The following is a 25,754-nucleotide window of genomic DNA, read 5'->3' as shown; positions in this document are numbered from 1 at the left end:
AAATTAATGTTTTAATTGAAGAATAATTGCTGAACAGAATGTTGTTGGTTCAGAAGCCCCTAATTTCTTAACAAGGGAAATTGACACTCAAAAATATCAATTCCCTTTCTGAACCAAATGGTTCAGAAACCCCCATTTTCTTAATGAGGTAAATTGACACTCAAAAAAATGTATCATACAGCTTATAGGTGACGGAGTCAGGATTCCAGCTCACACCCCTGTGATCCAACACGGAGTCCAGACTTCCTGCAGCAAGTCTTTCAGATCTACCTACCATGTCCTGCTCTCCTGCTCAAGAGTATCCCCCAGCCCTCGGCAGGAGCAAAGATACCAGGGGCAGGCGGGGCTGGAGAGAGCGGGCTGAGTGTGTGTGAGGGACCTCTCAGGGAGTAATGTGATTAGCACGTTCTGCTTCTTCTTCAGCTGACAATTAGACTCTCTCCAGAACAAAGCCCTGGCCTAAGAGCATCCCAAGAGGATGGCCAGGTGAGAGGGGAAATGGCAAGGGTGTACATGTGTGTGCATCACACAGGACGGCGGATGCTGAGCAGGGCACGCGCAGCCAGGAGAGGGTGGGAGCCCCGCGGAGCCAGTAGGTGAGGGGAGACCTGGGAAGTCCTCAGACCCGAAAACAAGGGGTTGATCTGCTTCTTCATCCGCTCAGTAAGAACTGCAAGTACTTGTTTTATCTCCATGGTTCTAGTACTTAACACAAGTCCTGGCCTACAGAGCTAGACACCTAATAAGTATGCTGAACTGAGCTGAACGCCAGCCTTTTTGGGAGCCTTCACAGGCTGCTCAGCCTTTTCAAAAGCTAGATACACCTGCCCCTTCCTCAACCAGGGCTGGTCCCTGCAGCCACCACGCAGAACATCCCCCTTACCCAGAACAGGAAGTGTCTGTGCTTTCTGGAAAAGCCAACAGCCCGGCCCCTCCCACCTTTCCACCTCCGCAGCTGGTGCCTACACCCTTTCAGTCTGGGCAGCCCCAGCTGCCCAGGCTTCCCAAGGCAGCACCCACAGGAGCCAGGCCTCCAGTTCCCCCAGCCCCAACCTCAGCCCTCATCAAAGCTGAAGTCAAAGATTAGCAAGGGCTCGGGGCGGGCGGAGGGAAAAGCAGAAGATGGAGCCCGCTTGACAGCCAGGGGACCAAACCCTTCCAAGCAATGATCAGAAAACAAGGAGGCCAGGTGAGCTCTCCTCTCCAGACGCCTCCTCACCCTCACTTCCCAGAGAGCCGGAAAAAAAGGCACTTGGCAGCGGTTACAATTCCAGACGGCACTTAACGAAGTCCATGACCTCTGAGAGACAGAACAGTTTGGAGAAATAATGACCCGGGGGACTTCCCGGGGAAAGCTGTCTGTACACGGAGGGGCTGCTGTGAGATTTAATGAAGCCAGTTCCACATGAGAGGGGAGCACAGGGCGGTGTGCCCCTGCCTCGGTGACACCCCTGCGAAGGGGAGGGACAGCTGTGCAGCCAGGCGGGAGAGCGACAGACGCAGGGCCAGCAGGGGAAGGCTGAGGAACAGTCACCCTCTGGGGAAGGAGGAGAGAATGGTGTCCCCCGCTACACACAGATCTCGCTGGTGCCTACACCCCACCCTCTCGCCTCCCCACCCCTCCTCCAGCCCCTCCATTATGCAAATCAAGTGACTACACAGATTTGCATAATTCCTGCGTTATTAGTATGTGCTCTTGTCAGGCTTTCAGACTTTATAAAGCAATTTTGCCATCTTTAATGGAGTGTGAGAGTCAAGGGGAGAGATATTTTTCTCTCCTTTTCTTACTAAACATGAAAACAGTCTCTAAACCTTAAGTTGGGGAGAGGATCAGTGAGAGAAATGAGTGACCCCCAACTGGACACATGAGCAAACACGTTGTTGACACTTTGACCCAGAGGGGATGAAAGGCGTGGGTGCCAGGTGCTGTACGGATCACCTGTCCCATCAGCCACGGCTCTTGCACAGACCATGACGTGCTCTGGTCCAGTGACTGCAGACACTACTGTTATTAGGTCATTTGGGAGTCCCGGGTGACTCAATAACAACAAAACCCCCACTCTGCACCTGCGTCGCTGTCTTATATTTCATGCAGTACCCGCACTCCACTCTCTCACTCAGTCCCCACAATACGTGTGTCAGGTTGGAAGTGCCACATTTCACTCCCATTTCAGAGACGAAGGACCCAGAGAGGTAAAAGTTACTCACCTAAAATCAAACATAGGCTGTCTTTCCACCATACCAGGGAGGGCAAATACCTTACCATTTGCCACCTTGTCATCCTTCCTTGCCCGGTATAGACATCATGAATCAATCACCGGACTCTTCCCACCAAGCTCAGACTGCACCTCAGGATCCTCCTCAACACAGCCCTTCTGGCATCCGGGACCAACTGTTCAGAGCCAACACCCAGATTACACCTGTTTGCTGTGCCTACACTACCTCCTGCCAACTCCTCAACACCCAGGCAACACTGTGATGGTGCCGTGAGTTTCTGGGAAATGCCTGTGGGCTAGGCTTAGCTTGGTTGCTCAGCCCCACAAGCCCCAGAGAGCCACACGTCAGTCCACTCACGGCTTCCAAACAGGCTCCAGCTGGAACCAGAGGCACCTGCTTTGGGAAGCAGATCCAAAAGAGGGTCCCTCATGCCCCCAAGTCCCAAAGGTCTCTGCTCTCCTCACTGCAGGGGCCCCACCAACTCAGGACCACAGAGGCCCATGTGGAGGAACACACATCTGCTTCAGATGCAGCAGGGGCCAGAGGTATCTCGTTCCAAAACAGACCGGGGCCTTGCCGATCTCTCAGAAGGGGTTCAGGGAGAAAGGCGGCCAAGCCCTGCCAGACCTCAATCTCATACACCCTGTGCCTCAGCCAGCCCCAGGAACAAGCTTTCCCCCCTTGAACATCCACTGAGCCTCCGCAGTCTGGAGAGATGCTCCCACCATCCTTCCCCATGGGCCCCTCCCTCAACCCTGCAAGGAAACCTCTTCAGTCATGGTCATTAAACCCTAGAAGCGCTCATTTTTGACTCTCATGCACATCCTTGTTCTGCCAGGTGGAGAACCATGAATCCCAGTGTGTCTCCTGCCTTCTCCAAACCCCTCCAGCTCCCCCAGCCCCCAGGGCAGCTCTGACTCCTCCCCTCCCCAGTTAAAGGACCAGTCCCTCCTTGGAGGACGGGCCGCAGCTCGCCAGTCCCACAGAGCGGGATGGCACAGCACCCACACCAGCTAGCACCAGCCGCCCTGGCTGGGAGCCTTTCCTTCTGGAGCCCACGGGGCTCAGCGCTGGCCTCCTGCTGGGCCCGAGGGAGATGGAACACATCGTCTCCGTGCCCACAACCAAAGGGCCTGAACAATGCCTCCCCAGCCTGAGCTCACAGTGGGCACCTCCACTGCCCACATCTCCCCACCCGCTTCTCCTCTCACTTCCTGGCGAGGTCTCCTGGGCCCCAAATCCACGCTGCCACTGCCACCATAAACGCCTTACTCCCCAGATCACCTCTGCTTTCTCGCCAGGGCTCCGTGAGCTCCTCTCCTGCCACTCACAGCTCTGAGGCTCTTTTCTGGAGGACCATTGGCAGGGCGTCCCAGGGGGGTGGCGGGGGGAAGCGGGGAACAGCCTCTGGCCCTAGAGGGGGAGGAGCTGATCACCAACCTTATTAAGAGCACACGCGCGGTGGTAATAAAATGACTTCTAGTTGGTTTTATTTATTCTTATTTTTTTACATTCTCCACACAGCATACCCCCTCATCGTGGGCACAGGAGCAGATGGCTCTCCCGCAGTCCCTCCCAGGCCGTGGTCCGCCACTGTCCTAGGATGGCTGCAGCCAGTGTCTACAGAGCTGGCTCACATTTCAGAAGAGGAATCCATGACCTGCAGCCAGGGCAGCAAGAACACTCACCTTCAGAAGGCCGCCTGCTCTCTGCACTGCCGCAGCTGGGGAAATAAAGGCATTTGGGGAGCACGCTTTGGGGGCAACTTTGCCCTAACTGCCTACCATGCTTCCTGAAGGAGGAATGCACGCTCCTGGGTAATCTACATGCTTCCTTGGTGCCATTTATCCCTATAGATCCATCGCCACGTGGTGAGGTGGGCAGAGGGTGGCCCCCAAGCCCAACCTCCTGTACCTACCACCCACACATGGCAGTAATGAGGAAGACATCCCGGAAGCTAGTGGCAAAGCCAGGAGTTGAGCTGGGATCGAGCCCACCCCCTCGCTATCCACCCTCCTCCCTGGCCTCTCCTCAGGGCCACCCCTCAACATCCCTTCCTGCCTCCTGCACAGGCTTGCCTTCATTCGTTCATCAAATGTTTGCTGAGAGCTCCAATGAGCCAGGCACCTCGGAAGGTTTCCCCAGACCTCAGTTCACGGATCCTCCCACAATCACCCCCACATCATGGATGAGGATGCTGACCCCCCACACTGAGAGCCCACACTCCTGCCCAGGTCACCCTGACAGGGAAGGGGCAAAGCCGGGGCAGGTATCAGATCACTGATCCCAAACGCAGGGCTCCTCCTCTCTGGAGCCTGCGCTGGGCCAAGACCCAGCAGGACCCTGGGCAGAGGTGGAGCCAGTCTCTGGGAGGGAGGCGCTGAGGACCGAGGCCAGGCTGACCCAGCTCCTGAGCCTCCTACTGGGACCACCTACAATGACACTGAGGTTCTGAAAAGCTGATTCCAAGCCAACTAGTAAGGGTGGTTCCTATTGGAAGACCCCCAGCATCACCCAATTCCTGCAGGATACCCTCTTGGGATGCCCCCGGACCAACCCTCCAAAGGCGACACCCTCAAGACAGAACTCACCGTGTCAACCACTTCCCAGGACTCCATCTCCATCACAGGCCACAGGGCCCTGCTCTCCCCGCCCCGTCACAGTCTGTCACTGTGTCTTGTAAATTGAAATCGTGGCCATGTACTAAGAACTTTACACCTGCGTCCTTATTAATCCTCTCTCACAACACCCCGGGGGCTGAGAACCGTGACCCCCATTTCACACTTGCACGGGCTGAGGTTCAGGGAGACCGGGCAGCTTGCCCACGAGCACAGCCTGTCAGCACCCGCGCTGTGATGTGAGCCCAAGCAGAGCTGGCCGCAGCCCGCTGCCGTGATTCCTCCCCTGTCTTTGAAAACCAGCAGGAAGAGGGTGTGTTCCATCTCCCTTGGGCTTGGCAGGAGGCCAGGGCTGAGCCCCGCGGGTTCCAGAAGGAAAGCCCCCCCAGCCAGGGTGGCTGGTGTGGGCATTGTGCCACCCTGCCCCCTGGGACTGGCACTCTGCTTCAAGGCTCACGGCTTCCCATCCTCCAAGAAGGCACTGGTTTTGAGCAGAGCGGTACCGTGACCCTCACACACAACATCCAGGGTGGAGAAATGCGAAGCTGCCCTGGTGGCTCAGACGGTAAGAATCTGCCTGCAAGGAGGGCAACCTGGGTTCAATCCCTGGGTTGGGAAGATCCCTTGGAGAAGAAATGGCAACCCACTCCAGCATTCTTGCCTGGAGAATCCCATGGACAGAGGAGCCTGGGGGGCTACAGTCTGAGGGGTTCCAGAGAGTTGGACACGACTGAGCGACTGACACTAAGGATACTCTGTGAACGCCCTCGGCCTCTATAAAGCCCTGCCTCCTCCCCATCTTTGCCTTCAGCCTGGTTCAAGCCCTCACCTCCTCTTCTGTAGAACTACTGCAATAACCTTCTAACCAGCCTCCCAGTTTCAAGCTTCCTCCTTTTAGAAACAACCCATCCTCTCCTGGGGCTTGATCATGCCCCCTCTCTGCTCAGACCCCTTCCATGGCTCCCCGTGTCTTCAGAGAGAAGTGCAGCCTCTTCGGCCTGGTGCTCGGCCTGGTGTGTGAGCCCCATCGGCAGCTTCCACGCCCCTCTCCAGTGCTCTCTTCCCAGCACTTCCAGGAAAACCGACCTCCTTTGTCCCTCGCTGAGAACACCGGGCACTCTCCCACTTTGGGCCTCTGCCCACACCAGCTCGGAACGCTCTTTCCCTTTTGCCTCATGAAGCCCTCCCTACGTATGAAGCGTGCACCCCCACTTCCTCTAAGACACCCCCAGATGTGAGGGGCTCCTGGTGTGCCCTCAATGTAAAGCCCCAGCTCATCAGAGCCCTTGTCACAGTCTGCCGCTCCTCAGAGCAGTGGCAGCCTGGCCATCCAGCCACCCACCGCAAGCACGTTCTGTCCATCTCTTTGTCCCCCAGCATTTCTGGGGCCTATGCTTGGCACAGAACGGGCCTCGGGGAAAATCTGTCAGAACACCCTCAGAGAGTCCACTCATCAATGTGGACCCTCCCGGTCAGCAGGGCCTGTCTTCCCCTGCGGTCAGTCTTGAGCTCAGAACAGTCTTCCAAGGGGGCTACCAGGGGATCCTGGCCCACTCACCCCAAAGGGATTCTAGCCATGCCCAGGCTGGCACACTCAGCTGACTCTCCCCTGCCAGGGAATCTGCCACTCAAGCGGCTCTGTCTCCCACTCACACGGCACAGAGACAATAACCCTGCATCTCCCTGCAGATTCCATCTTCCCAATTCCTCCACCTGTTCGGGAACACACAAATCAAGAAGCAAGATGGAGCAGGCCTTGCGGGAACAGCCACGTGGCCCTGTAGGGGCAGAGAGGCGCTCCTGGACTCCCCTCTCCTCAAGGCCCACTCACGGAAAGGCAAATGTGGAAAGGTTCCAATCCCGGTGCCCTCGTTTGCCAGCACAGCCCAGCTGATGGAGCGCCTTCCCCATACAGGCTCCCACGGGGTCCACCCCACAGCCCCCCGTTGTGGAGACACCCCCCCCACCCCCCGCCGTCCCGATTACACGTGAGGCTTGCAAGGGCGAAGGACACAGAGACCAAACAGAAGGACACACGCCACCGAGTCAGGCCTTGAACTCAGGTCTTCCGAGTCCCAGTCCAGAGTCCTGCACGACACAGGGCTGCCCCTGAGAAAAGGGTGTGGGGAGGGAGGGGCTGGAGTGGCAGGCTCCAGCTGATAAAGCAGTCTCATCCATTTGCTCATGCCTCCTCACAAGAAGCCTGTGCGAATGAGTCATCTGCAGCAGGGGTTCCCCGCCCCGTTGCTCCTGACACTGGGGCCGGGTAATTCTTGCGGGGACTGCCCTGGGTGTTGTAGGATGTTTACCAGCATCCCTGGCCTCTACCCATGAGACGTCTGTAACAGCCTTCCCCTTGTCATGATGACCAAAAACGTCTGCAGACGTGGCCAAATATTCCTCTGGGGAGCAAAGCCACCCCACTCAGCAGCTTCGAGCCAAAGGCACAGAGTGAGGTCCCAACCTCATGGAGGGAGGAGGTGCCCCGCTCCTCGTCCTCACTCTCTCCCATTCAGACAGGCGCTTCCTTCTCTTTCACTCACTCTCAGTGCTAACTGGGCATCCTCAGTCCAGCACCACGACCCTCTGCACCACCTCCCTCCATTCCAAGCGCAGAGCTGGCCCCTCCACAGGCAATTCTTACATCCCTGGAAGGAAGAGGAGAATCAACATTTACTAAGTGTCAATATTTACTAAGTGTCACATCTCAGCACTAAAGTCATTCATTAACACCACTTCACAAAACTGCCCAGGCAGGCATCATCATCCCCATTCAACAGATGCACTAATGGACTCAAAGATCAAGTCACTGAAGTTTCACCAAATAACGGTCAGTCTCTGGATTTGGACCCAAGTCATAAGACCCAGGCCCCACAGGCCTAGGCTGCCAGAATGGAGTGGCCTCTGTCCACAGGTCCCAGGACCCTCACTCTCCAGGCCCAGGTGCAGGGCTGGACACCACAAGGATTGGGAGAAGCCCTTGCAAGTCACTCTCGCCCCCTTTCCCAACTCTCCTCCCAGCTGGAAACGCAACAGGTGTGACCGCACTGGCATGGTCCCTAAGAGCCCTTGGCACTCAGCGGCACGGCTGGTGAACGCGAGGCTGGGGGTCCCCAGAGGCCAGGCCCCTCCTCCTCCTCCCTGGCTGAGAGACCTGGAGTGTCATTCCTCTCCACCCCTGGTTGATCCCTTCCCCCACATTCCTGCAGAGTTAAAGTGCTGGGAAATTAGGAATGCGTGGCTTCGGAGTCTTGTATTGTTTTAGTAACTTCCCATAAAATTGGCCTTCCCAGCATGCTGGGAGAGCTCTTGACCGTGTATGACTCTTTTTTATTCATCACACTGTTCTGGGATCAGCCAGGAGCAGGGAGATGTGACCTTGAAATACGACTCTGACTCAGAAGACCCTAGCAACTTCCAGTGACCTTCAGGAAGTTAGCATTGATGGTGCTGGAGGCATGGAGAATTTATTTGAATGTTTTTAAAATGCAGCTGTGCCACAAACTGCCCCTGGGAATGGGAGGGGAGTCATCTATCATGGTGCAGCAGAAGACTTTCATGCTCCAGGCCTCCGACCTCCCACAACCTCAGGGCCCATGCTATCCACAGTATATTGAAACTGATACATCTCAAATCTAACAAGTCCAATCCCCACCTCCCATCTTCTCCCCCAAACTGCTTCTCTCACAGTCTTCTCCATTCTGATTAATGGAAATTCCATCCTTATGTATTGCTGTTCAGTTGCTAAAAGTCATGTCCGACTCTTTGCGACCCCATGGACTGCAGCATGAAAGTCTGCTCTGTCCTCCACCATCTCCTGGAGTTGGCTCAAATTCGTGTCTGTTGAGTCTTGGGCCAAAATCTTGGCCTCATCCTTGACCTTCCCTTTCTCCACCACCTCCCCCTCTATCATACCCCTGCATCCAGTTCATCAGGAAAGGCTTCCTTCCAAAAATGCCAAGCAGTTAACCACTTCTCACCATCTCACTGCTACCGCCTGGTTCTGAAGCACCACCACCCCTCATCTGGACTGTGACTGCAGCTTAACTGGGTACCTTTGCCCCCCGCCATCTGTTCCCATCACTGCAGTCAGAGCCACCCTATTAAATGTAAGTCAGAGTCCGTTACTTCTCCACTCAAAGCCCTCCATCTGCCCCCATTTAACCCAGGGTGGAAATCAAACTCCTCACCATGGCCTGCAAAGCCCTGCAGTCAGACCCGCCTTCTCTCTGGCCTCACTCCCTTCAAGCTTCTTCCACGTCCCCATCACTCCCCAGCTCAGCCTTGCTGCACAAGACCCACACTGTCTAACACAGCAGCAACTGGGCACGTGTCCACTGCAAGCCTGCAGTGTGGTGAGTGCAGAAGAATTTACTGTATTTCATTTTCAATAACATATTTTAAAAATGACACTCTATTCATTTATTGGAAAACTTTTAAATATATTCGCTGCAATCTGAGTCTGTGAGTCTACTTTTCTAACCGTAAATTTTATGAACTCTGAATACAGATCAGGTATTTCCAGTGAAAATTTCACGTCCAGTTGAAATGTGCTGTAAGATACACCACACTCCAGATTTCAGAGACTTAGCAGGAAGAACAGAATCTAAACTATCTCAGTCATCTTTTGCATTGATGACACATTGAAATGGTAACACTTCTTACTACATTGGGATGAACAGAAAATACCATTAGCATTAATTTCACATTTCTCTTTTTCCATGCTCTAATATAGCGACTGGACAATCTGAAACTCCAGATGTGGCTTGTACTATATTAGTACTGGTCAGAGCTGCTCAGACCATGTCAGGCAGACTGCTGACCCAGTGCCTTCAAACTGCTCTTTCCTATTCCCCCAGGGCTCTCTCCCTCACCTCCTAAAGATCTCCCATCAATTGTCACCTTCTCAGTGAGACCGTCCAATGTATTTAAGATTACAAGTCGTTCAGAACGCCCAGCCCTACCATCTCAGCTTTCTTTTTCTTCACATCATTTATTGCCATCTAACATAAAGTATAATTAACATATAGTGTATTGTCAGTTTCAGAGGCCAGGGTTTTTATCTCCTTGGCCTCTTTCTACTATAGCTGTGGTACCTAGAACAACCCTGGCACAATTATTAAAGTGTTCAATAACTATTTACTGAATGAATAAAGTTATTTATTTTTCTCCCTGGGCTCCCTACTCGGCTAGAAATTTCTAAAGGGCGGTGCAAGGCACGCAGGAGGTACTTGACATGTGACTGGGGAAACAGAGGCAGCTCAGATGAGTCACACACTGAAGACAAAAGCCAGAAGCAAAGATCCTTGAACTGGACCTTGTGTCTCCTGCCCACTGCTGTGCAGGCCGCTCTCCCCACACCTCCAAGAAAGCCGCCCATCAGCCCCACACTCCAGAGAAAGGTACACTGCCTTTCCTTCCTATCGATTTTTATTCTCCCAGTGAGAAGACAAATCTGTTTCCCCACCGCCAGAAGGCCTTGAGCCACGGCTACTTACATTATAGTAATTAAATCCCTGCTGCTAGGAGGGTTCAGGAGCCGAACAGGCCTCATGCCAAGGGCTGGCCTGCAGGAAGGAGGCAGCAGGCAGGGAGGCTAGCCAGAAGGGTCTGTCTCTCAGCTGTCTCCTGATAGTGAGAAAATCCACTTAGCCACAATGCCTTCGCAGGTTTTCACTCCTCGGTAGGCAGATAAAACCTCCCCGGCACACCTCCCCCACCCCTAAAACACACCTGTGAGCAGCCAAGCACCACTCCACTCAGGGCATCACAGCTTTCTTCCCCTTCACTCCTTAATTCCATCTGGTCCTCATGATCCTCCTCCCTTAAGTGGCCAAATGAAAAATTATCATCAACCTCACTTCTCCCATTTTCCAGATGACAAAGCAGAGGCCCAGAAACCAAGTTTTAAGTTTTTTCCCTCCTAGTCCAGGACCTTTCTCTTCACCCACAGTCTTCACTGATGCTCAGCAAGGGCCAAAATCCATGTCACATGCTTTACATACAGTGGTGCCTCATTGAATCCTCACAACTGCCCCCAGAAATAGGGTTAAGCTGAACCTCCAAGGAGAGAGAATCAAAGCACTGGATCAACTTGCCCAAAGCCACACAGGCCGTAGGAAGTTCAAACGCAGATCTGTCATGTGAAAGCCTGCTCTCCTAACACCAGGCTATGCTGCCACAGAGAGGAGGCAGGGGGTGACTGGGAGCCAGATACAAGCGAAGATGGGAGAAGTGAGGTGAGATGGACCTGCGGGAAGAGAGGGAAGGGGAACAGGCAGAAGGAATGGGAGACTCAGTCTCAGCTTTATGGGTCAAATCGAGGACTCAAATGTGTGTGGCCTTGTCTCCTACAAAACTCCCGCCATACCTGTCATGGCTTGCTCACCATCTGCTTCCCCCACTAGCCTGGAGCTCCATGTCTTAAGTGCTGAACTCCCAGAGCCAGCCTGGCACCTGTCAACCCTCATGAGTCAAGTTACTCACAAAAGACCAAGGGCCTGTGACGCTGGGGCTGGGGTGGTCCTGGGATAAACTGGGAGCGGGACCAACGGTGGGGGAGATGGGGTGGGGGGCAGGGGTCACTGGACTGTTCATGGAATGGGCCCAGGGAGATGCCTGCTGGCCAGGCCAGAAGGTCCAGCCAGGAAGGGTCACAAGGCCGGGGACTCTATCTAGTCCTCTGGGTTTTGGAGACTAAGGCTGTGTTTGGAGTTTTCAGGTTGTACAATGAGAAAATTAATGATAAAAACCAGCTGGCATTGCCTCAGCCCTTTACCATGAGTTCGGCACTGGGTCTCATCTCATTGGCTCCTCATGGCCCACATCATCATCCCTATTCACAGATCTGAAGACTGAGGTTCACAGAGGTCAACTTTGTCACCTAGGTCGCACAGCCAGGAAGCTGCAGAGCTGCTACAAGAACACCAAGGCACGACTATTGACTGCTCAGCTGACCCCTCCAGAGCCCGCAGAGGCCGTCCTCAGCCCCAGAGCCCAGTCTTCCCTGTCAATGTGCCTAGGCCTCTTGAAGGTTCAATAGACCCCTGTGTCCAAGCTGACATCCTCCCCTTCTCTCTCCTCCCCTCCACCCCTTCCTCCAGAGCCCAAATCATCCACTGAGGCTCCGAGGAGGCTGGAGAGACAGTGACAGTGGGCAAGGGAGGACAGAACAAGAACGGCTTTTTGGCTTGAAGGAGCCCCAGGCCAGGAGGTGATCTGCAAAAACATGTCTGCCACACAAGGCATGCATTTTGCTGCTTTGGGGTTCGAGCTCCAAGACCACCACTTCCTGGCTGTAAGATCCTGAGCAAGTCACCAACCTCTCTGGGCCTTGGGTCAGTCATCTGTAAAACAGGGACTGTTGTGAGGATCAGATGAGTAGGCCCTGATGTATGTTCATCGTCCTCTCCTCCTCCATCTGCTCCTTTTTACACTCCTGACTAAGAGCGCTGCTTTGGAGTCTTTTTTATGAAAGGGGAAAGAAGTTTCCATTTTGTAAGAGCGGGGCATTCTGCTGAGCTGCTGAGAACAGATGCATTATAGATGGTCCCCTCCACCCTCGAGGAAACCCTCATGACTCAAGCTCCATCCTGGACTTGCTCTCCACTCACATCAATTTCATTTCACTCTTGAGGGATCTCTCCGTCGCTGGCACACAGTCTTGTACCAAAATGTCCTCCCACCCAGCTCAGCATCATTAGCCCCTCAGGAGCAGGGGAGAGCGTCTTGACAGAGCTGAATGCTCAGTCCAGCCCAGAGCAGGAACGGTAGGGAGCCATGGGCCCAACTCGAAAGGGTTTCTACAATCCCATGGCCCCTGAACTCTCACAAGAAACAGCATGGCAAAGCTGGCCATGGAGCAGTGTGGACAGAAGAGCCCCCGGTAGCCAGGTCTGTGCCAAGTTGAATCCTCCACCTCCACCCTCAGCAAAAGGAATTATAATCCCTCTTTCCAGATAAAGAGACCACTGCTCAAGGTCACACAGTTCAATAGCACATGACCAGAATTTGAATCCAGGTCTGTGTTGAAAGTCTGAACCCTTCTAGAAAGAGAATGCAGACAGCAACACGTTTCATTGACGAGTCACCCCTGTAACTGACTTGCATCCTTAAGGGCATAGACCTTTGCTCTCCTGGAAACCAGAACAGGACCTGCCATACAGCAGGAGTTCAGTGGGACTAAACCGCAGAACTCCTGGATTCCACTCACAATGCTGAGTGGCCTCGGACAAGTTACATGACTTCTCTGGGCCTTGGGGTCCTATAAAGAGGAAAATGGTCTCTGCCCTTTCCTCACAGAGGTGGGAGGCCTGTACAGGGGCCATGGCACGCAGGCTGGCACACCTGGTGGGTCCGTGGAGCTTGGCCCTTGCGGGAGCTATGGTACCACACCACCTCAGATACGCCAGCGGCTGTCCTCAGAGGAGGCCTCTCCGGGTCAACCCGTCAATGCCATCCAGCTCTGAGCCCCTCCACAGGCAGTAACTCAACCTACAGCAACGGGCCCAGCCGAAGCCCTCGTCCTGGAGGAAGGTGACATCACCTCTGTCCATGGCTCTGGGCATCCCCACTTGTGGGAGCTATTTGGGGACCGGCTGAGCAAGCCAACATCCTCCCCGATGGAAGCCAGAAGAGAAAGAAAATGGCTAAGCCCCAATTTGTTAAAATCGGAAATCTTCTTAAAAGGGAGAAAAGGCTGTGCAAAAATCCCTGCTGGTGGAACCTTGTGAGGATGCAGGCAGGTGCCAACTCAGGCAGAGGCGCTAGGAAGAACTGCCATTTGTTGGCAGCTCGGGGTGTGCCAGCCACTGGGCTGGCCACTTACCCAACCATTATCACATTTAGTTCTCACTGGGCTGGCGAACACCACTCTCTCCATTTACAGATGGGGAAACTGAGGCTCAGAGACTTTGAGTCACTGACCTTATGGCCAACAAGGAACTGGGAGCAGCAAGGAACTGGGCCAGCATTAGCCCCCAGTTCAGTTTCTCCCCAGCTGCCCACGATCAGCCAGATCACCTGCCTCCTCCCCTTCCTTGTCTGCCAGGGGGCCCTGGCCAAGACCCCCAGCTTCCTGGGCTTTTCCATTTATCAGCTCAAGCTAAACACCAATGATTCCTGAAGATGCTGGCTGACCGGTCTGGTGCTCATGAACCCTGAGGGGCAGGTACCAGCCCATTCAGCTACTTGGGGAGCGTCCCATAAGACAGTTTCCTGTTCACTTGACACTGAGCACAATGCCTGTCCTTTAAGAAAAATGCCCAACACGCTGCCTCAAAAATAACAGATGCCAATTTGCATATTATTTCACACATCATTTGCATGTTGTTCATTTAGTGTTAACACGGCTCTGCTCAGAATACAACTCTGGTTACCTTGCGACCAGGCCTATTGAAAAAAAAATGGCTTCCATGTGGGGCGAGCCCTAATCCCCTGGTACATCCCTCCCCGACTCAGCTGCTCTTTCTGCTCCTTGACGCCTGGGTGGGAGAGTTACCACCTGCCAAAGCAGAAAGGGGGCTTCCCAGGTGGCGCTAGTGGTAAAGAACCCACCTCCCAATGCAGGAGACGTAAGAGACGCAGGTTTGATCCCTGGTTCGGGAAGATCCTCTGGAGGAAAGCATGGCAACCCACTCCAGTATTCTTGCCTAGAGAATCCCATGGACAGAGAACCCTAGCGGGCTACAGTCCATAGTCGTAAAGAGTCAGACATGACTGAAGTGATTTGGCACACATGCAGAGCAGAAAGGGTAGAGAGAACTTTTTTTAGGGAGATTGATTCACAAGCCCCTATGACCTTTTGAATTCAAGAAGGTACCCCATTGCAAGTGTTGAAGGAAAAAAAGCTATGTTCCCTTGAAGACACATCAGGCAAGCCTTTCTTTTCTTGCCCAGCTCTATCCCAGGAAGGCTTCCTGGCTGGCCCTCTCCCTGTCACCCCATGCTCTCAGCCTCATTCTGCCTGGTCATCGTGTGTCCCCCTGACCTTCCTCCAGGCCTCTCAGCCTCTGGCCTGGCTCCCTGGGCTTATTTTTGATCTCTCTCCACCTGTCCGGTTTGCAGGTCCACACCCATCGAGTTGTGCCCAGGCCACAGACTGCTGACGCTGAGTGTAGAGTAACTAGGTCCCATGAGGGTAGAAGGCTCCAAAAGCCCAAGCCGGGCCACAGCCGCAGCCCCACCTTCCAGGGGACAGCCTGCTTCCCTCTTCTACAGACTTACCCACAGGGATCCAGTCAGAAATAGGACGCAAGGTGAAGCCGTTTGATTTCAGGAGAAGGCAGCATTTCCACATGTGTTCACCCCTTCCAGAGCCCCTTTCTACAGCCACCTGTGTGGAGGGTGACATGTGCCCCCACGTCCCCGTCTCCCCCATGGCTCTCGGGGTGGTGGGGACTCTGGGATAACAGGAGCATCTTCTAAACACCGCTCTCACAAAAGCAACCACTGATGGACGTCAGGGCTTAGTGTATGCCCAGCTCTGACCTGGGTTCCATGTATGCTATAGGCAGGCATGGTTCTCTCTGAACGTCTGCGAAACCGGCCCCAGGTTCAGGAAACTCCCTGAGGACCCACCACTAGGGGGTTGCTGAGTCTAGATGCGAGCCCAGAGCCCACAGCCACAACTGCCATGCCAACCCGCCTCTGCCAATCAGTATCACCTCTACGAAGAGCTGCGGGTATTCTGCACTCGAGCCCCTGGCAATTATAGTTATCAACTAGATACTAAATCCCAGATTTTCCTTTCCTCCCTACCTGCCCCTGTGGACAGCACATGGGGGATAACTCCATGCTGCCCCTGCTCTTCCCCCTCCCCACTCTGCACCCTCTACCCTGGCTGCCAACGTTCTCACTCTCAGAAAGGCCCGCTGTCTGCGACCCTGCCATCTTGGTCTGTCTAACCCTTCAGGGGACATCCCACCTCCTACAGGGAGCCCCCCAACATCTTGAATGACTGCCTCTTTCCTCAGCACTCCCAACACCACTGGCAGAAACCACAGCCCAGCCTGGGTGGATCGCAGCTGGGTGCAGGCCCAGCACCCCTTGAGGACAGGAGCTGGAAGACTATGGCTTGGCATCTTGGTGATAATGCCGGGACAAATGTATGTTCAGTGGAATCGGAAAGTTTTGGAGCAGGAAAGGAGCTCAGCATCCGAGTTCAGCCCTCATTTTTAAGCTGGAAAATCAGAGACCCACAGATGTGACGGGACTGGACAAAGGCCACACCAGAAGCAAGAGGTAGAAGGACCTCTACAGGGCTCCTTTAAAGCAGAGACAGGCCTTCCTTGAACACTAACTGCTGCTGACGAGAGCTAAATAAGAAGTAGGAAACTGGGACTCACAGAGGCAGAAGAAAGTTCTAGAAGCAGGGATGGGGAAGCCCTTGAAGTTTCCCTCACTCAAATCCCCAGAAGAGGTCTGTGGTGGGGTTTGGAACAGAGAGGTGAGTAGGATACTGGGGACCTGAGCTTTCATTCTAGACCCCTCTCTCCTCACACGGGCAGCAGGAGTTAGCTGCTTAACCCCCCACAGCTCAGTTTGCTCATCTGTGAGCTACTGCAGACTGTAATGACTCCCAGGGCTGAGGAGGGGATCCTGAGGAACGAACATGGAAATACCTCGTGAGACGCAAGATGCTGAGCCCGCACGGGTCACCCCAACAAGGAGCCCTGAAGTCAGAGCTGGAGAAGAGGGAAGGAAGGCGACGGGGAGCACAGAGGAGGGCCCGGAGGCCAGGGAGCCCTGCTCGGCAGCGTCCTGCTGACTCTCAGAGGGTGGAGGGCGAGCTCTGCAGGGCCGCAGCAGGAGCCCACCCGGTCCAGGCCTCAGCAGGATACACTCCTATTCTTCCTGTAATCCCCACACCCTCTGCCCTCTCAGCTTTGCCAGCATCTCCCCAGAGCAGTATTACCAGGCCTCCGAGTGAGGAGGCAGCGGAGGAAAGACCATGGACCTGTCCACATGTCACCCTGGACTGAGGCTGCCTCCAGGGCCCCGCCCCCTTGCCCTGTGGGTCCCTGCCCCCTTGCCCACACTGTGTCCTCTGGGTACCTGCACTGGTACCCGCCTTCTACCAAGCCCCTTCTCGCCCCTTGGTAAAACCTCCCATTCCCACATTTTGCATCACAGCTCTCAGGCCCATAAACCTTGGTTTGTCTCTTAAGAATGATAAGCAATTTCTCCAGCAGCAGGCAGGCAAGCAGAAAGACCTCAACTTGGGACTCTAACGGCCCTGGGTTCTTAATCCAGTGCTGCTAACCACCAGCAGCGTCAGCTTGGCCCCGTGACGTCACCTACGAAGGGGGCTGCGACCACCCCCTACCTCCAGGACTCTCCAGTGGAAGGTGACCCAGTGTGGCACGGATGCTCCCTGCCTCCCTGCTCCTGTCACCCAGCACTCATGGCCCCTGCAGGGCCAGCCCCAGAGATGAAGCAGGGTGGTCCCTGCCCCCAGCTCCCCCTTCCATCCTTGCTCTCTCGGATCCCAGCTGAGCTCCTGGGGGTAGAATGACAGGGGAGGAGGAGGGGCACCCCAAAACCCAACAGCCTCCTCCGGACTTTCCTCACCAGAAAAAAAGGCACGAGAATTTTCCTCCCCAAAGCTCCTAAGAACAGTGCAGTCTTAGAATTCCCCACCCTCATTATTTAAAGAAGACTAGGAGGCTTTCTTCTTTCTCTCTCTCCCTTTGGGGTTTTGAAAGAATGAGAAGAAAAACAGCTACGAATGAATGAACGTGCTGGTCCGCCTGCCACTGAGCTGAGGAAGGCAGTATTTAATCAGTACACAGCCGCCCCTCACCACCCCTTCTCTCTCTCTCCTTCTCGCTCCCTCTCTCTCCCTCTCACATACTCATTTTCTCCCCCAAATGTGCTTTACAAATAACTGCAACAAAGCCAAAGCTCTCAGTTCTGATTTTACATCTCCATCCGGGCCTCAGCTTCAACAGAGGTTACTCCAATTTCTTTTCATTTTGTTTTTCTTTACCTTCTATGCTTTAGAGCAGATCTTTGTGGACCCTGGCCCCACAAATCCCCCTTCCTGCAAGCTCAGTAAGGGAAATACAAGGCCACGCACCAGACTTATAATGAGCCCATGCAGCCGATAAATGCCCCAGCGATGATGCCAGGGCCAGAGCAGCAGGGAGCGCTGCCTGTGGGGAAAGGAAGTCCGGATGTGTTATGAAGTCTTTCCCCCGGGACAGTTATAAATAGTGTCATGACATGCAAAGGAGAAGCATATATAAAAGTTAGCTGTCCCTTCTGTGGGTTGCAAACGTTTGACTCGTCTGCAGACTGTCCACCAAGGTTATAAATAGCGTCACCACCACCCTGGGTGGGAGAACAGGCTGGCTTTCACACTCCCAGAGTCTCTCTTGACCTCCTTGGGCCAAGACACTGGGTGTGACCTGTGATCGTAAAACATATGCCTCGGGCCTCGGTGGCTGGCTCCCCGGTGCCTGCTTCCAGCCAATCGCTTATAGAGTCTCCTGGGACTTCCCTGGTGGTCCAGTGGCTAAGACTCTGTGCTACCAATGGAGAGGGCACAGGTTCAATCCCTGGTCGGGGAACTGGATCCCACATGCTGCAACTAAGACCCGGCGCAGCCAAATAAATAATTAAAAAAAAAAAAAAGTCTCCTGCCTTCTGCTCCCTGTCCCATAGGGAGGCTCCAGGGAGAGGAATCTGACCTTTTCCTACCTTCCCAACATGCTGGAAACCACAGACATGAGTACCCTGAGGCATCTGCTCCCAAACACTGGACATCGCCCCACAGTCACCCTCCTATCCCAGAGCGGCTCCTGGGTCTGGCAGGAGGTGTAGACCATTCACCCAGAACCCAGCATCAGCTGCTGGTCTGCAAACAAGCCCTCCATGACAGGGAGGGCAGGAGAACAGAAGAGCTGGGACCAGTGAACCCACTCAATTATTCCAGCTGGAGGCTGGGGGCAGACCTCTGTGAGGTCACCAAAGAGCTACCAGTGGGCCCTAAAGGACCCCACTCTCTTGGAAGGACCAAGCTCCCCAGGATGTGCAGAGAAGCCTGCCTTTCTCAGGCTGGCCTCCCACAAGGCGGCCTGAAGAAAGGAAGCCACGCATGAGAGTAGATAGGGCAGCCCGGGGAAGCCCAGCATACCCACGCCTCCACCCGTGGCCTGGGTGACCCCAGCAACAAGGCCCCCAGGGGAGAGGAAGAGCAGAGAGGCAGGAAGCTGGTGGGGAGGGTGGGAGCAGGGCACGAGAGGATAGGGGATGGGCTCTGCCTGTGAGGTGAAATTTGGATTGTGAGGCCGGGGGTGGGGAAGTGGTTTGAGGTTGTGCAAAACACCCACTCTGCTGCCCCAGCATTTTCCAGCCTCCCCGGGGCTGACCCCACCGCCCAACACCGGAGGTCCCTGAGACACAAGGCCAATGATGACTCCCCTGCTGGACGGAAGCACCAGCTCAGGCACCAGCAGGATGGCAAGGTGGGGAGGGGGCAGCCACCAAGCCCCCAGCTCTCCCTGAAAGAGCACAGCAGTCAGTGTATGATGCCGGAGCAGGTGTGGCTCAGACCGGCTCTGGAGGAAAATAACGCATGCCAAGAAGGATCCCCACATCCTCATTCCTTAACCCTGACCAGCACTAATGCAGTATACTAAGACTCCTTCCTCAACAGGATATCTAGACCTGGCCCTGCCGTGGGCTAAGTCCTCAAGGGTGAATCCACGTGTAAAGAAAACACTTTACCCTCATTTGGCTCGGGAATAACCATCAGGAGCCATGGCCTGGGTGTGATCACAAACAGCTCTCCTGTTACCTCAGCCCATCTTCCTTTCCCATCATCACCTGTGGCTTGTGAGAAGGAGGCCAAGGACCATTCCATCCTGACTTCTTTTACTTCCTTGGGCTGTCACCCTTTAGCATGAACTGACTATGCTCGGGGTCACGCTGTTTCTTCTAAGAGAGCCAGGCCTCTGTGGTGAATTCCTCCCCCAGTAACAGCAGACAGAGACAGGCAAACAGGAAGGCCACAGCCCCATGAAAAAGAGCAGAAAACTACAGAAAGCGGCAGCTCAAACACAAGGTTAGTAATCTTCATCACTTAGGGAAAAGAAAGTGTGTCCCTCTCCCTAGGGCCTTTGGGTGGGAACTGTAACCATCAGGACAGAATAATCCAATCTGTCCATCCTCCTGCTTCCACACCAGTCAGCAAACCAACCAGACCCAGAGTTCTCCAGCAAAAGAGGCTGTCAGCCATCCATCCCTAGGGTCACTGACTGTCTCTGAATTCCCCCAGCTGGTGATTCTTCATTCTGACCTAAACCCTCTCATCACAACAGAATCTGTTTTCTCTGCAAGGCTGGGGAACAAAGGTTCACCTCCCCTGCAACAGACCCATGTTAGAGGTGGTTTCCAGGCTTCCCCGGTTGCACTAGTGGTAAAGAACCTGTCTGCCAATGCAGGAGACATAAGACACAAGGGTTTGATCCCTCAGTCAGGAAGATCCCCTGGAAGAGAACAAGTATTCTTGCAACCCACTCCAGTATTCTTGCCTGGAGAATCCCATGGACAGAGGATGTAGGTGGGCTACAGTTCATAGCGCCACAAGAGTCAGACACGACCGAAGCGACTTAACATGCATGTATGTGAATCAGAAGATCCAGCCCATTCTCCGAAGTTCTCGCCTTCAAGACAACTTCTCACTCCACTGACAAGTCTTGGTTCCAAGCCTATCAAGGCCCCAACTAATTCCAAAGCCAGAGCTAGATAACAGAGGAAAAAGACATCTTTTTTCCTCCTATCATCAGTAACAATAACAATAGGTCCTACCTGGACCACCCCACTCTCCCCACTTGACAGCTGGGGAGACAGGCTCGAAGAAGCTACATGGATTGTCCAGGATCACACACTGGAGATGGCAGAGCTGGGACTCAGACTCTGCTCTGCTTCTTTGAAACAACCCTATTTGCCTCCAGGAGAGGAGAGACAATAGCTGCCCTAACCCCGTCCTAGGCCCATAAGGCCTGACACAGACACCCAGAAAATACTTGTTCCATAATGACTCAGTGCCTGGTGGATAGAGGATGGGAGGGCTGGTAAGCAGGTGAAAGTGAGCCCTGCTCAGCACACCAAGACCAACCCCAAGGTGCACAGGAAGTGGCCACTTCATTAGCTGAGGCAAGCAAGACTTTCTGGGTTGCTGCTGCCTTCCATGCATCCATCAGCCAGAGGGTCATCAACTTCAAATTAGGCAAAGCCCAGCCCCTTGGATCCCCTCAACTTTCCTTTGCTCCAGAGTCTGCTTTCTCGGGCTCTGGGAAAGCCCCATTCCCTGAATACTCCAGCAGGGAGCCACCTGCTCCAGCAGCAACCCTCCCACCCCATCAAGACAAATGTGCACAGACAGATCCCACACTGGGAGCTGTCTCAAGGAAGAGCCATTCCCCTAAGAGCTCAAGGGTTCACTAAAAGAGAGGGTACTGGTCTTGCCCCTTCTCCCCACCCCTCAGCACTTGGGCCTGCATCAGTTTCCCCCAGCAAGGGCTCCTGGTCCCCAGGGGGAGCCTGGAGGGGGCTGGGGTTGTGCCCAGAGTGGCTGTCAGGCCTGCCGAGGCCAGTGGCCCCCTCTCCTGGAGCGCCCAGAGGGAGAAAGCAGCAAGCAGAAAGACCTGCAGACTCAGAGGCTCATTACAGGGAATGACTAAGTAAGCTGCGATTCCAGGGGAAACCCCGCTCGCTCCAGCTCACTGAGGGGCTCCAATCCTAGACCTCCAGAGTGGGAGCTGCCCAGAGCTGGGGCAATGCCCTCTGAGCAGCCAGGACCTTCCACCTGGAAGTCTTCATTCTGGCTCTTCAGGCCATCTGACAGGTCTGCCCCACCCCTTTCTAGAGCAGGCCGATCTGCCCATCCCCTGCTCAGAGAGCGAGAGGCTGGGAATGGGGGAAATCCGATCAGCACCTCCCAGGTTTTTGTGGCTGGATTTCAACAAGGAATGTGACAGTCTCGCAGCAGCTGTGCCCAGCCTGAAACAAGCTCTATTTGAAACCCCCAACAGCTGAGCCCCTCCCAGCTACCCGCTGGCCAGCCTAGCCACCCCCTGCCCAAAATGACAAATAAGTAGAGAAATCCAAGCAACAAGCAAGCATGCACACACACACACACACACACACACACACACACACACACACCCCAACAAGTAAACTGCGGGTGAAGGTAGAGTGGGGGAAAAAAATCCACTTGCCCAATGACTCCCCAGGTCTCCAAGCCTTCAAGCTCGCAGCAGGAGGGCTCCCAGCAAGCAGAGCTTTGACAGAAATCCACCTTCCTCAAGCCCCACTCCCTTGGAGGACGCGATTTCCAAGCCCGCTAGGGGAGGGAAGCCCCCTTCTCCGCATGGGGACTGGACAGAGGCTGGAGCAGCGGGGCCAGCTCCCTCGATAAAGCCCGTGCCGCCGCCGCCGCCGCCGTTCTCCATCGGGGCGCGCACTCACACACTCGCGCACACACTCATCCTTATTTATCCCCGAGAAGAAGGAGTTGGGGTGGGAGGGGAGAACTGGGGCTGAGCCGGGGGCGCGGGCTCTCGGGGACGCCCGGGAAACCCTGTCATTCCATCCCAAGGAGAGGCACTCCCCCCCACCACCACCCCCCTCCACCGCCGCCGCTGATGCCAAGGCGGCGCCCATCTGCTCTGCCCGGGTAACACCTGTAGCCATTTTTATCAGGGGGTGTTTACGAGGCAGCAGCAGGTTTATTCTGAGTCCTCTTTCCTGAGGGAAAGGACCGCTGATTTCCTCCCCCTATATTTTTACCCCATGCCCCCCCCTCCCCAACACACACACAGGAGACGCCAAATCACCGGTGCTTTTCTATTTTGCCCTAAGTCTCTCAGGGAGGAGGAGGGAAATGGAAACTTAGGAAGAGAGGGAGAAGACAGAGAAGGGACTGGCATGGAATCCCCACCCCCCACCCAGACATTTATTTCTTTTTTATCCTCAGGAAAATGGAGTGGAGCAGGGAGGGGAGGAGAGGAGGGAAGTCACAGGAACTGGCAAGCACATCAAGGCAGAGTGTAATTAATTGGTGCGTTAAGCTGCTGGGTTATGCTTTAGTACGAGTGAGCCAGGAGGAAAGATGATTTCTCAGAAGGGATTCTTTAATCCTCCCTAACACAGAGTCTGCAAATTAGACACAGTGTGTGGGGATGTCCCCCCTCCAAGGGAAGCAAGGAATGAATTCTCCCGGGATTAAGCAGGAAAACCATGGGAAGTTAAGTGTTCGATATAATTGAGCAAACGCCTCTCCCCACCACCACCATCTCTCTCTCTCTCCCCCAATCTCTCTCTCTCTCCCCCACTCTCTCTCTCTTTTGCTACCTACATATTCCTTTTGTTCAAAGGTATAAAGAGAAACTGCAGCCCCTACCTTTGAGTACAAACCCCAAGAGAGCTCGGTCTCTATCACCATAACAACAATTCCAAACATCCCAAAAATCAGAGCATAGTCACTCAGTCGCTTCCTCTTTTCAAACAGGGCCCTCCTGTGTCCCAGCTTATAGCCAATGTTTTGGTTTTTCCGCTTGTTGGCTTTGGGGAAGGTGGCGCTGCTGGCGGTGGTACCGGCATGCTGGTGGTTGTGGGTGGCATTGGGGTGATGGAGCAAGGTCTGGTGGGCATGGTTGTCCTCCCGGGAGGAGATGATGATCTCCGGGGGGTTGCTGGGGCTGAAGAGCTGGAGGGGTTGGCCCTCGGGCTCAGCCTCAATGAGGTTCCTCCGGGAGGCGCTGAGGCGGCTAAGGGGCTTCATGACCCCCCCGCTGTACTTGCAGGAACTCATGGCGATCTCCGTGAAGGGGTTGCTGTCCCGCCGGTGCACCAGGGGGCTGGCCTGCCGGTGCCTGCCGCCTCCACCAGGCCCACTTGTGGCTGTGGAACTTGGAGAGTGGCCAAGCAAGTGGTCATTGAGATTGAGCTGGCTGCCTTGCCTGGAGGAAGGGTGGAGGATGGCGGTGGAGTTGGATGAAGGGGGGCCCCTGAAAGCAGTGGGAGAGGAGTGTAGCAGGCCGGGATGGACAGGCTGGCTCTGGAGTTGGGTGAGCTGAGATAGGGGATGCTGTGGCTGCTGCTGCTGCTGCTGCTGAAGCTGCGGAGGCTGAGGCTGCAACGGGGGTCCTGGGGGCTGCTGGGGGGCTGCTGGTGGTGCTGGCGGTGGTGGCGGCGGCTGCTGCTGCTGCTGCTGCTGCTCATCCCCGGAGGATGGACAGGGGCACTTGGGGTCTTCATCCAGGTCCCCCACCCCAGAGTCATGGAAGTGCCCAGAAGTGTCCATCTTGGGGCCGGGCTGGATTGCCTGCAGCACAACCCCCCACCCCAAAGCCACCCTCGTTCCAAAGATGTCCTCAAAGAAAGCCAGGCATCCAAGCTCCCCCACCAGAGTGTCTTGGCTCCAGTCCTCTCTCTTTGGCTTGCTCCGGTTCTCTGGGGCTGCCTGGAGTCCAGACGCTGCCACTCAAGAATGCATGGTACTGGGCAGGGAGGGAGGGCAGGAGGGGAGCTTGGAGAAAGAAGAAGAAGGGGGAAAAAGAACTCTGTCTCAGGAGGTGGTCCTCTAGGAGCGTGTGAGGCCAGGCTCAGCTTCACTCCTCGCTGGCTCAATAGCTTTGCTCTCCTCCTCCTGCCACTGTTATAGGGTAAGCCAAGCCCACTTATTAGCAGCTGGTCTCATTGGCTTGGCTTAACTCTCCAACCACCTCCTAACTCCGCCCCCCGCATAGGCTCCTCCCCAGAGGAGGGGCCTGCCGCGCTCCGTTCCCAGCCCCGGCGGTGGCGCAGCGAGGGCTGGGAACTGTAGTTTCGGCTCCCCACCCGGGAGCTGAGCAGCTGCCCTCTTTTCCTCTGACAGGTATGGCAGAAACCCGTCAGCCCACGGCGATACGGGATGTATGCGCACGCGGGGTGGTGGCGAAGAGGAGCAGAGGTCCTCGTACGGAGGGCAACTGTGCACCCTGATGCGGCGGCAAGAAACAGGAAGTTATTAATGGTCGGGGTCTACGATAGCTTATTTCACACCTATTATCCAGCTACAGCCTCCAAATACCAAGGAGGCGGGAAGTTTCCATTTCACAAACTGATGTTCAGAGACATTGAGTAACAACTTCAAGGTCACAGAAGCAAAGGTCACATCCTCCTGACCCCAGGTAGACACTGAACTGCCTGCAATATGTGTGCAGGAGCATCTGTTATTTCTAAGCCTCACAACAACCCTATGAAAATGATGTCATTATTCTCCTTCTGCAGATGAAAATCGTTGTTTAAAAAAACCACTCAAGCACAGATAAGTAACTTGCCAGATGTTACCCCGTTTGTAATTAAGAGTAGTAGAATCTGAACCCAGGTCAGTCTGAACCCACAGCCCCTATACCATCTCCCAGGATGCCTTTCTACTGTGATGCTCAGTGCAAAGTGGTGGCTCCATAAATGTGGCTCAAATAACGAGTGGGAAAGAGCCAGATAGAAGTTGTGGAGGAAGAACTGGCCTCCCCAAAGCAGGATGTGTGAAATGGATGATGGCTGCCACTGGACCTGGAGTCACGGGAGGGTCTGGCAGGAAGACTGAAGACCCCCGTGGTTGCTCCCCACCTGATCTGTTTCATGGAGCTCTGAGAGTCAGAGCTGGGAACAGCTGCTGGCTTCCCAGGTTCAGAACCATCATCAAGTATTTATTAAGCTCCCACTGTGTGCAAAGGGAGTTCCAAAGAAATGGGACCCTGCTGAATTCATTTCCATTTCTAACTGCAACTGACTTAGAGATCAGTGAAGAGGAGGCCTGGGATTCCCCAGGCACACCTGGGGTTTTAGGAAGGCGATGTCGTCCTACCTGGCTCTTGGTTCCCCATCACCCCTTGGCCTCTGTCTAGCTGCTTTCCTGGTAGGAAG

The 25,754-nt window shown here is 54.7% G+C and overlaps 1 protein-coding gene across 4 annotated transcripts in view; it reads right to left on the bottom strand.

Annotated features, from left to right (window-relative positions):
* The window catches only part of KCNN3 (potassium calcium-activated channel subfamily N member 3), a 176,617-nt gene extending 152,143 nt beyond the window's left edge, over positions 1 to 24,474 (bottom strand). For 3 of the 4 annotated variants that reach the window (XM_002685991.7, XM_005203798.5, XM_005203799.5), the window contains exon 1: positions 23,245 to 24,474. In XM_002685991.7, the coding sequence (XP_002686037.1) occupies positions 23,245 to 24,147 (903 nt within the window). In that variant the 5' untranslated portion in view covers positions 24,148 to 24,474. Of the gene's footprint in view, positions 1 to 2,208; positions 3,118 to 23,244 lie in introns of those variants that run through there. The other variant, XM_010802964.4, reaches the window with a different exon arrangement.
* Between the last annotated feature and the right edge of the window lie 1,280 nt (positions 24,475 to 25,754).

Source organism: Bos taurus, chromosome 3 (genome assembly GCF_002263795.3).
Source record: "Bos taurus isolate L1 Dominette 01449 registration number 42190680 breed Hereford chromosome 3, ARS-UCD2.0, whole genome shotgun sequence".
Lineage (NCBI taxonomy): Eukaryota > Metazoa > Chordata > Mammalia > Artiodactyla > Bovidae > Bos > Bos taurus.
This window is presented reverse-complemented; position numbering and strand designations above follow the sequence as displayed.